This window comes from Halyomorpha halys, unplaced genomic scaffold, assembly GCF_000696795.3.
Source record: "Halyomorpha halys isolate HHAL.00 unplaced genomic scaffold, Hhal_1.1 Scaffold299.1, whole genome shotgun sequence".
Classification (NCBI taxonomy): domain Eukaryota; kingdom Metazoa; phylum Arthropoda; class Insecta; order Hemiptera; family Pentatomidae; genus Halyomorpha; species Halyomorpha halys.
This window is the reverse complement of record NW_027107963.1, coordinates 1529854-1542391: the sequence shown is the minus strand read 5'-3', so window position 1 is coordinate 1542391 and position 12538 is coordinate 1529854. Positions and strand designations below refer to the sequence as shown.

Sequence of the window (12538 nt, the reverse complement as noted above, 5' to 3'; positions counted from 1 at the left end):
GTTGGCACATTAAAATAAGTTAATCATACTTATTTGTGTTTTTCATTTACCGCACCCCCAACCATCTTCTTCTCATTCATCATCCACGGTCAACTATCTCTCATAATTATGAAATAATTATTATTTATATAAAATAAATATTGCTTTATTATACAGCCTAATTTCCCTTAAAAGATATCTCTCTTAAACTGAGTTTTATATAACCCAATGCCAAACCTAAAGCTTTTCACTTTTTTCAACTTTTAAAAATCGCACCTTCTGATAAACAGAAACGGATACAGATTTAACCTTTTTGATTATAAAAAGTTTCCATTGAGCAGGCAGAAGGTGAAAAGAGAGACTTAATAATAACATGAGAATTAAGAAAGACTTAATTTTATTTTGCAGATCATCAGAAGGGGTTTCTACTGTCTGTATGCTTACATTTATTCCTTTGCCCTTACTCTAAAATTTTGTACTTCTTTACTGACATTCTGCAACTCAAGAAAAAAATAAATAAATGGGAGTAAATTGATTTTGAGGGGGAAGGAGGGAACGTTGGTCGTTGGGGAACATTGTTAAAGGAGATAAAACAACTTCAACCAATAGGTAAACCTCTTGATGGACTAAAAAGTGAAAAATGTACAACGCTAACTGTTTTCATGAATTAATTGCAATAAGATAGATGTACAAAAGAAGTAATATTCAGGAACCTTACAACAAATATGCAGAAAAGAGATTTACAGATTGTAGAACTCCTACCAATGCAATAGCATACTATTGTATATTATTATATTAGCAGGATTTGAAATGTAAGGATGTAGATTCATATTGTGATTATGAAGAAATTGGTAGTGCTTGGATTTGAGATGAAGTGAATCTCAGTTCTGACCCCTAATAGATCAATTTTCTTTAAAAAAAAATAGTCTATTTACAGAAACTTTTTTCAAGATAGAAATGATTGATAGATTATGCACTATAGAATGGTGGTAATGAGAAAATTGATGGAGCTTTGTTTAATTTGCTCTCCATTTATTTAAATGTTTTGCTGAAGATGATCAGAAAGCATAGAATTTTCTCTATAAAATAGTAAGCACTATTAAGTAAGTATTTAAGTAGAAAAAAAATTAGTTATTTCACCCAGATCTTTGATTACTTCAGTGAAAACTACGTATAATTACTGGTCAAAATTGATGAGTCTGCCAAGTACATGCAGGGAAAATAAAAAGTGGCTGTTTCAAAACATTAAAAAAAAATTAATTATTCATTCGGAACTATATCTTTGAAACTACCAACACTAGAAAACCTAAGAGAACATCATTTAATGTGGAGTAAATTTGCTAAAATATTAGCCTTAATTAAAGTATTTACGTTCAATAATTTCCGAGATCTAGCTTTATAAAAAGCAACATTTCATCAAAAAATCAGAAGTTAGTGTGAGTTATTTTGAGAATTCTGTATCTCAGGAACCATAAGACATACAGATGTCTGCCAGCACTCCAATTAAAGCTAGTTAAATGTACTATAATGTAGCTCATAACATTTATCTTCATAGTAGTATTTTTAATGATATTTCACAACATAAATTCACAAAATGTTAATTTTTAGTTGTTGGAAAAAATTTTGGATTTTTTAAAAAATACATCTCAGGAACCATAAGGCGTATGTATGTCTGCTAGCACTCAAAATAAAGCTAATTTAACTTACTATAAAGTAGTTTATGTTACGTAGTTTATATTATGTAAGAGTAGTAGTTTTTAATTATATTTTTATATGAAAATAAATTTTGTCCAAACAAATATAAATCAATTTATTTTAGCAAATATCATAAAAAATTAAACATCATAAACTACTTTATAGTACATTAAACTAGTTTTAAGTTGAATGCTAATAGACATCTGTATGTCGAATGGTTTTTAAAATATAGATTTCTCAAAATAAATTCACTAACTTCTGATTTTTTAATGAAATGTTGCTTTTTAAAAAGCTAGATCTCAGGAAATATTGAACACAAGCAGCTCTATTAGGAATAATATTTTAGCAAATATACTCTACTTTAAATGGTCTTCTCGTGTGGTTAGTAGTTTTAAAATTATAGAGCTCTGAAAGAATAAATAATTTTCTTTCAAGTTTTGAAACAGCCGCCATTTTGTATTATCACTTCTAGCTATACATGCTTGGCAGACTCATCAATTTTGACAGTCAGTAATTACACGTAGTTTTCAATAAAGTTGAATAATCAAAAATTGGGGTGAAACAGCTGTCTTTTTTCTCCTCTTGGGCTCTCATACTAATATATTTTAGTTGAAAATTGGGATAAAGCAACTCTTACTCAAAATACCAGGGGGATATACGAGAGCGCCTGGGAAGACCAAAAATGAATCTTACGAAACAGTTCATTAATGTTTCAAGTCCTATATCGTGCTCCCTAGCTAGTACTTCATACTTTATGCAACAGTAATCAAAGTGGGAGAGAATAAGTGAAGATACTAGATGATGTATACTTCAAAATAATGAATCTTAGGAGCTATTTGAAGATTTAGATGCATTTCTGGATCTATGGGTACTTCAGAAAACGTAGCATCATCATAAGGCACTATTAGATAGGGAAATATTGTGTAATTTAGAAAGTAGAATTGTATGATCGACAGTGTATCAATTGTATGAGTGAAAAATTTTGGAAAAATTAAAGTAATACAAGGATTTTTTGTTATTCAATAAAGAAACAATGTACTTAAAACTTTTTATTTGGAAATATTAACTGGAATAGAATTGTGGAATGGGCTAATCTTTTCAAGGCCATTGATAAAAATTGGTCTTAAGTTGGACTCTGTTCGAGAAGGGACCTTATTCTGTGGGCAGGCAAGTATCTTTTTTGAAGCAGAAGGAAAAATTGTAGATGCGTTGAAGGGCAGGAAGGATAGGGAGATGACTAAATTTAATCATTTTAACAGAAATGTGGTCTTGGCCAAAGCTATCAGTTCGCACAAGGCCATGTCAGCCAAATTTTTAAGGTATCACCTTAGCAACCTCGAGTCTGATTTGCAATGATGAGCAATTAGATTGATTCCGGCATAGATAGATTAACTTTATAGAAGCCACATGAAATCACAACCTTCCTATTCTTGTTAGAATAAGTTGGTAACCTATTAAAATAAGAGGGTTGACAAAAAGTTACTCATTTGGGATTTAAGTATGAAAGCAATATGATTTCAAATAATGTGAATAAAATGGAAGCTAACAAAATAAAATGTAGTTTGAGGAGTTGAGAATCTATTAGGGTATGTCTGGGAGTGATTCTGAAGGAAACAGCAAAAAAGGATCATCAGAAATTCGGAAACAGCAGAAATCTCTTCTTATGGCATCTCTTCTCTCAATGATTTGAGAGGAGAAAGCTGATTTAAGAATGTACAGAGATTTGATGACAGGCATTCTACAATCTCATCAATTCAATGGATTAGACCAATAAAATGCAGTGGTTCAACGGAATGGGATAAGTTGAGTTTGTAGATTGATGGTTTATGAGTTTAAAGAGTCAAGATTTAAGACTTGCTTAAGGATGATGACAGGCAAAAGAACGTCACAAAAGAGCAGTCTCAAAGTAGCTGCCTCAAGCGTATGCCAGGGATGCTGCAAGTGACACTTTTTCCAAAAATTTTAAAAAAGAAAGGAAAAACATTAAAGGAAGATTATTGATTGACCGTGTGTAAAGATGAAAGGAATATGGTCCGGGTGCGGTCAAGAAAAACTCAAATAGTAGAAATATACTAATTTAATGAGCCAACGTTTCGCCCCACGTTGGCTCATTAAATTAGTATATTTCTACTATTTGAGTTTTTCTTGACCGCACCCGGACCATATTCCTTTCATCGAAAAACATTAAAATATAATAAAAAATACACAGTGCATTCTAGCATTCACTTTGCATTATTTTTCCTTATTTTTCTATGTATTTAACTACCTTAGGGATAATTGTGCCGACATTTTTATTTTATTTTTTATCTCAAACAGGGTGCCACAACATTTTTTCATCCTAAGAAGGGTACAGTGGAAAAATTTTGGGTACAATAATAAGGATTAGGATAAGATTGTGATACAACAGAAATGCCATTGAATTTTGATGGGAATCAAGGACAATTAATGTTATCAGAGAAGTTGATATAAAGGGTGGATAGAGAATAAAGAAAAATTAAGAATAATTTTTTATTCAACTATCGATCAACTCAGTAGAAGAAAACTCAATTCTAAAATTTTTAAGAAACCTATGATCTAATATTAAAAATTTGTTATAACATTTTTAAGACATTATGATGCTAGTTATCTATGTACTAACTAATTTAGACATGTTTGTTTCTTATTGAGCTGTACATATTGAATTTGAAAACAATTACTTATTTGTAGTTTACGTTTCCCCTCTCATATTCTTTGTGGAAAATTATATTAAAAGTATGGATTCAACTTATATTTGCACCAAAACAGTAATTTGAATTTGACGATTACTAAGCCAATCAAGTTGTTTCAAAAAAAGGATCTTCACAAAAATGAATAGACCAGAGTCATGTTTTCCAATTTGAAACAAAAATCTTAAAAAATAAATTAATGAAACTATTTAACTTAATAAACATTAATTTAAATAAAATTCTTACCATATCTTGCGAAAAATTAATGTCCTGGTCAGGATCAGCCCTGCTATTCATCTCCACTTCTAGATGGTCATTCACATTTATTTCCAACCTATCTTCATCGGTGATAGTACCTTGTGCAGAGGATGGATTACTTAACTGTTCAGAAATGACCTCAGGTTCCGCTATTTGTCCCATCGCGGGTGCACTTTTATCACTATTTCCTGAACTAGAACCATCCACAGCAGGGGGGTCAGAACTTTCATTGGTTTTAGATTCAGCAACTTTTTCAACAGGCTCTGCAGTAGTATTACTTTCAGAACTTGTTTTACCTTCTTGGGTATCGAAAAGTTCCGAGCTTTCAAAAGTCAAAGTCGAAATGGACTCAATTCTCAATCCAGAAAGTGATTGGTTTTCTCCTTCGATTGATGTTTCAAGTGATTCTGGGCCTTTCTGCTTTTCTTTGGAAATATCATTGGCTGGAGTAGCTGAGTTAGGAGTAGAATTTTCTTTGTCTGAATCAGGAGAAGGATCATTCTTTGGTACTTCATCTTCTTTTGGCAAAGGTTCTGTTGTAGTATCAGGAATAACTTTATTGCCCGATACTTTTATCCTAGAATCCTCACTGACATTGTTGGCTGCTGAATCTGGAGATTCTGTTGTTGCACATCGGACTTTTTCAGATGAAGATGCCTCAATGAGGCTAGCAGTTTCATTTAACCTGACATCTAGACATTTGTTTGCCTCTGAAATATTAATAAGTTCCACTCCACTCTGAGAACTTTTCAAGTCCCTTGTGTCCATTGAATTAGGATTGGACTCAACACATTCCATATTATTTACTTTCTCTACATGAGAAGAACTTTCTAAGATTGCCTCCACTGCATCAACAGAACTGTTTATAGCTGAGAAGCAATCATTTATTTCATTAGAAGATAAATTATCGGATCTGGTAGGTTGTGAAATTTTAGGGAAGGCATCGTCAACTTCATTGGAAGTTACTTCCATTGGCTCAATAGAATTAGATAGCTCTTTATTCTGAAAATTTTCTTGTAATTCATTACATAATGCCATAACTGATTCAGTTGTTTTTAGGAAACCTTTAGGAATATTATGAGATTCAACATTTTCAATTTCCATGCTATCACTTAAACTGCTTCCATTATTATCTTGGCAAGAATCTGCGATCTCTTTTGTTGAACTGACAACTGAAGATTGTTTATTCTCTTCGTCAGTAGATAAGGTGCTTGAAATTTCACCTGTTCTTTCCTCCGAAAAATGTCTAGGTGTATCCGATGATGTTTTCCCAACTTTCTTATTTTCATCAAGGCATATACCTGATTCCACCACTTCAGGTAATACCAAGATTGGAAGAGAAGAATTTTCACTTCCATGATTTATTTCATAAGACTTAACAGTTGTACTATTAAATAATTTCTTTGATGTGTCGTCTTCTACCTGAAAACAATAAAAGAATAAAAGTAATTATGGAGGGTAAAATGATCGTAAAATAAATTTTAAAAATAGGACTACAAACTGAAACGAATCCTAGGTAACTTAGAAAAGAAACAATAAAGTTAGAAAATAATTATATGCTTAAAAACCATTCAGGAGGAAAGATATGAATACAAATTAACTCAAGCACGAACTACTTTCATACCTTTTTTTTAATTATTAAATTTTTTTTTTCAAGCATAAATTTGAATCTCATTTTTGAACTATATACTAACGCTATTTTGAATACAAAAGGAGCTTTAATAAGTATAGGTGTTCAATTCACAACCTCAAGAGGAACAGTTCTAGATACATTGATTCGAGGTTATGTCTTCTAAAACTCCAGGCAATGGGGGGTCAACAACAAAGGGCTTACCTGCAAAGTTTTGATACTTAGCACTTCCATATTGTTTAGGGTAATCAACCCGAGTTAGAGGTTTGTCATCTCAATGTTTTTTTAATATGAAAAAAGCTAAAAAAATTACTCTTTTTTTCAGTTTTTTATTTGAATTACATAAAAATCTAGCAGAGTGGTTCCCTACCGTTTTTTGGCAGCAGAACCCTTTTGGTAGAATCAAGTAAATGGTGAAACCCCAGCATTATTATTTTATATTTATAGAGTGTCAAATGCTGTCTTATTAACAAAAACTTAAGAAGGCTAGGATACCTCAAAAAAACATGGGAAAAATTTAAGAAAATCTGAGATGATAAAGTTCAAAACTGCATTATGTTCCACAGAAACCTGGTTGGGAATCACTAATCTAGCATTTAGTTAAATAAATATATATAAAAACTAAACCTATGCTAATTTAAACAAGAGCTAATTACTTATATTTTTAGTTCTAATAATTTATTTGTTAGAATGATCCAACCAATTTGAAGTGAGGTCAGGCAAAATTATGAGATCCTCTTTTTTTGTTTCACATTTCATCTCATAATTTCACCTCATGCTTCAAAACAAGACAGCCAAACAAGAAGATTGTTCGAATTGAAACTGTATGTAATTTATTTCTGTTTAATTAAAAATAAAATGAATATTAGAAGTTTACGAATATTGCAAAGTTTATAATTTGAAAACTGTGAAAGTACAAGGTTATTTCATTGTTTGTTGTGAGTATGCCATTACCCCATAGTGAGAAAACAAAAAATTTTATTGGCTATGAATTAATTGATAAAGCAGTTAATGCTGTTACTGGACTTCCAGAAAAGTGGATAAGACAAGCTTGTGGGGTTTTGAAACTAAAATTTATCCACTTATAAGATAATGTTGAAGGTGTCTCTACACGTTTGCCAAACTATGGCAAATTTGCGCAGGCTCAAACATGAGTTATTTAGATTGGCTGGTACAAGTTGGCCAGAATTTGAGTGATCACACTGAGTATCGGATTTTGGGCACAAATAAAAGAGCACTTGTGCTGCATACACACATTTGTGTAAAGTTAGTATTGCTTTATAACTATTTACAGTTAAATCTTTGTACTCTTCATGTTTAAATTAATTTCCTGACTTTCGGATTCAATAATGACAATCTTTTTTAGGATTGTATGTTTTAAAATTCTATCGATTCAGTGTAAATAAATTGTTTCAAATCTTGTTAATTAACTTAAGCAATTTATTTCTTACTTAACACAACACAAATATAAATTTTTAAAGACATTAATATTTAAGGAATTAAATTAACAAATAACTGATAAAAATCCTAGTACAAAATCTTGTCAATTAAATTTAGCGGTTTACTTTATTCTTAACTCAGCACTAAGTTTTAAAGACATTATATGTTTGAGTAATTATAAAAATTCTAGAACGAAAGTTAAATTTATATGTTATACAGGACTATTTCTACATATTTTTATCATGCATCACCTATTTTGTTGATATTAATGTTTCCTTTCATTTGGTCTATCGTTATTTTATAACAAAAATAGTGTGAATCGAAGGTGATAGCTGACAAAAGTCAAAAGAACACTCAAGCCTGTGAATACCGACATTTGTTACTTCCTTTGTTTAACAAGCATTCGTACAGGTGGTTAAGTGGCTAACATGCAGATCCAATATAAGATTTTCAAAATATCTGGTGAGATAAACTTGGAGTATAAAGCCAGAGCTATAATGTCAAAAAGTTATTCAAAGATGAGGGGAACCAAAATTATTTAGATGCTTTTATTAAAACTAAAAATATTTATATTTTGTGAGGTTTCCTAGAGTGAATTATAAAAATCATATGTTAGTGGTCCAAGGTACATTATGTTATTGTACCATCGATCACATAAAATAAATACTTTATCTTCAACTGTTGAATATCAAAATTCTCTAAAAATGTATAGTGCGTAATCAGGAGTAATACTTTACATTACTGTATTAATGGAAGATTAACACATAATATATTGTAGGAAGGTAGTAATTTTGTACCTTTATTGACCCAGACTATCTTCCTACAATACTGTATTAAGATATACAATAATATAAGATAAATATCATTCATCAACTACACATACCAAATGCTCAACCACAAGCTTTTAAAAGCCAAAAGAAGATAAAGGATGAATAAATTAATAAATTGTAACTTCTCAACAAAAATTATCACTATACACAGGGTGTTTCAGAGTTAAGTGTCTTAACTGAAAATATGAATTAAGAACCGTGAAACAAGAAAAAAAAAATTCTCTAGAGATATATCCTTAACTGATTTGTTTAAGAGATATTCATATCTAAAGATTTGCATTGTTATAAATCATTCAGGTTATAATAAACAAATTAATATATGCTCCAACTACTTTATTATTGAAATGTGAACATTGAAAATTTATACTGAATGTTGTTCAAAATGATTCAAGGTAATTGAGGCATTAACACAGTCTCGCCATCTTTCTTATGCAGCAGCAGTGGCCGAATGGTAATTGATATATGTTATTGTTTTACAAATTTCAATTAACCTGTTTCGTAAAGAATTGGGGTCATTGACCGAGCTTGTATAAACTTTATGTTTAATGTCATCCCTAGTCAAACATCCAGTGACATTTGGCCTCTACTATTGTGGAAGAAACATACCGAGGCTGTCCTAATTTCTTTGAACATCATTTAAAATGAATGTTATTAACACCATTTGATTATTTATTAAAAGATGTAGTTTTTATCATTTTAATTACATCTGTATTTTCGTTAGAAGTGTGTTTATTTTAAGAGAGCCTTTTTAGCTATATTTATTACTTGTATTGTGAATACTTAAATCCAGAAACAACGGACCGTAGGGATCAATTTACCTAGGAATGAGACAACTTTCCAGGGATTAATGGGAATAGCAATGGATATAGATTATTGGTTTGCAAGTTTTAAATAACTTTGTTTATAAAGAATTAATTTTATTGACTGAGATAGCATTAACTTTTAATGTCACTTCAAAACAAATAAAATCCAAATAACAGATAACCAGTGCAGTTCAGCCACTGCTCCCACAAAAGAAAGATGCTAAAGAATACCAAAAGAAGAAATGGACAAATGAAAGAAGGATTGCCCTTAATACTCAAGGTAATTACTTTGATCCGTTAACATCTGCTTATAAGACCTAAAGATTTTCATTGTTATCAATTATTTAGATTATAATAAATAAATTAATATATGTTCCAATTACTTCAGTAATGAAATGTAAATATTAACATTCATATTAAATGATGTTCAAAGAGAGTAGGACAGGCTCAGTACATTTCTTTCACAGCAGTAGAGACCAAACATCACTTTTTACTTTCAAGTTATAGTTACACTTTCCAGATCTAATACATCTGAAATTTTTGACTAGGAGAGACATTAAACAAAAAGTTTATGAAACCTCAGTCAATGACCATACTTCTTTATGAAACAGGTTAATTGAAATTTGTGAAACAATAACACATATCAATTGCCGTTCGGCCACTGCTGCTGCGTAAGAAAGATGCCAAGCTTGTCTTAATGCCTTAATTATCTTGAATCACTTTGAACATTTAATATGAATGTTAATGTCCAGATTTCAATTATAAAGTAGTTGGAACACATATTAATTTATTTATTATAACTTCAACAATTAATAATAATTTAAATCTTCAAGAGTTAATATCTCCTACACACAGCACTAAAGGAGACAATCTCCAGATGAAATTTTCTTATTTTGAGGTCCTTAATTCATATTTTCAGTTTGGACACTTAACTCTGAAACATCCTGTATAATATCACCATCGATTCAATCAATAAATGGTATATAATAGTAACACAGCCACACCGTACATTCAAAAATCATTGATCAGCTTAACTGACAAAATAATTAGCAATCGATAACTAAATTTACAAAACAGGCACATTTGTCTAAGAGTGAATTTTGATTAATTGAAAAATAAAACAACAACAATATTCATTTCGATTCAAACAAAACATAAACTGTCATTATCTATTTAAGAAGTAACATCAAATGATGTGATGGCATATTAGTTAATAATTAATAATTCTTAATGTATATGACGAATGATGAGAAAGTTAAACAGTCATAAAATAAATTCCTAATACAAGAATATAATATATCTCTTTAAGATTAAAGCCACAACTGGTATAAAACCACAATGAAAACATAAATTTTATAACTGCAGCTGCAATTAGAATGAAAAGTTTTACCTGAAGTTATGTCCATAAAAATAAATTAAATTAATGATAACTTTACTAGAAAGGGTTGCAGGAGCTTGAATTTACCAACAATAATAACTTTTTCAACATTAATGAAACAACCAATGCTGAATGTTGATCACCAGAAACTTTAGGAAAGTATCTATTACTCTTGCACAACAACCTAACTTTGCTACAATTGAACTTTAGAGTAGTATTATTAACAAGTTGTATTAATATGAAACATTATTGTAACCCCAAGGAATGAATCAAAATTAAAGATATAACAATTAAATCAGTTACATGTTTATAGTTTAATATAGAAAAATATAAAGAGGTAATGAAGATCTAACTTAGCACAGACTATGATTTAATTTTTGTTTCAATATCAACTATGCAATGTAAAATTTACAAATACATGATCAAATTCGAATTCATTAGACTGTGAAATTTTCGATTGGAAAACTGCAATGAAATAAACAATGAAAGCTATATTTGCAATTAGGATCATGACCTGAAGAATGACAACAATTGAATAACATAAAATCAATGTAAACTTAAATACCTCTTTGACATCACCACTGAGTCCATTGCAATTTAGCCATTCATTCAAAGTTTCTTGCGTTTTGTCGCAAGTATCTTTGAATACACACCAACTTTTAACATTAGATATACAGTTTTCACAGATGCTTTTAGGTAATCTGTCTTCTTTGGTTATCTAAAAACAAAAATAAAATCCAAACATTAGATCTAGTTGTAAATATGGGACTTTGTGCAATGTTTATAACATGTATATCAGCAATAACAGTACAAGTAAATTGATCAAAAGAAATGAAAAGAAGATAAATAACTAACAAATCTAAATCTCAGATATCTTTAAAGGAATAGTTAAGAAAATGTATTTCATTAACTATTCTCTATGGAAACAGGTGATTTCAAATTTAGTTAACCATGACATTTGAAGTTTATGTTAGTACAAGATGATTGAAGGGTAGTATTGGAAATAAGTTATAAACTGATTCACTAACCTTTACAGAAACACAATTATAAATACTTTCTGGTGATATGGAACATTTTGGATTTTCTTCAAAAACTGATATCCTTCCTTCTCCATGAAGGCAGAGACGACAAGCTCCATCAACATTTTTGCGAACTTCCATTATATCCAACACACAACAGCATTCATGGATCGTCACATAGCATTTCACATCAAAACGGTAAAACCCCCTTATCTAATAACACTACATAAATAAAAAAAACTCCGAAGTTGTTAATGTATATATAGCATCTAAGTGTACATCTTCAAACTTTCCAATGGCACAATGTTGCCAGTCAATTTAACACCATATAAGCTTAAGTATATCGATTTACTGACCATCTTTCTCTTATTTCGGTAGACTTCACTATTAATTAATTCGAGAAAAGAATATAACTTGTAAATTAAAATAAGTATATTAAACCATGATGTATTAACAAATTATAACAATAGGGTTATGGGAAATAATTTGAAAGGCATATATTGGCATAGTAGGTAATATAAACATGTATTTATTTTCAACCATTGAAAATTATTGAATAATTTTAATATTTCTATAAATAGCAGTTTTATAATTTAAGTAGTTATAAAGTTAAGTTGCTTCTAATCGATTGCAATCGATTCCATTTAAGCCATCCGTTGACAAAATAGGCTGTTCGATTAGTGGGTTAGGTCTATCTGTCGTTTTTTGAATTTGGCTGTGCATGAATCAAATTGCATTACGTCCCGTTGTATGCAATATATTGAATATATATTTTGATATGTATCTTAAAAGTATTTGGAA

At 30.2% G+C, this 12538-nt stretch overlaps 1 protein-coding gene and 1 long non-coding RNA gene across 4 annotated transcripts in view; one reads left to right on the top strand and one right to left on the bottom strand.

Annotated features, from left to right (window-relative positions):
• Positions 1–11881, bottom strand: part of LOC106680921 (zinc finger protein Xfin) — an 18756-nt gene extending 6875 nt beyond the window's left edge. Inside the window, exons 1-3 of the mRNA XM_014420953.3 lie at positions 11747–11881; positions 11284–11436; positions 4626–6059 (exon numbers count right to left, since the gene is read on the bottom strand). Coding sequence (XP_014276439.1) covers positions 4626–6059; positions 11284–11436; positions 11747–11878 — 1719 coding nt within the window. The 5' untranslated portion in view covers positions 11879–11881. The remainder of the gene's footprint in view (positions 1–4625; positions 6060–11283; positions 11437–11746) is intronic.
• The window catches only part of LOC106680922 (uncharacterized), a 42757-nt gene continuing 42011 nt past the window's right edge, over positions 11793–12538 (top strand). For all 3 annotated transcript variants that reach the window (XR_010843140.1, XR_010843139.1, XR_001343166.2), the window contains exon 1: positions 11793–11935. This is a non-coding gene — a long non-coding RNA (uncharacterized lncRNA). The remainder of the gene's footprint in view (positions 11936–12538) is intronic.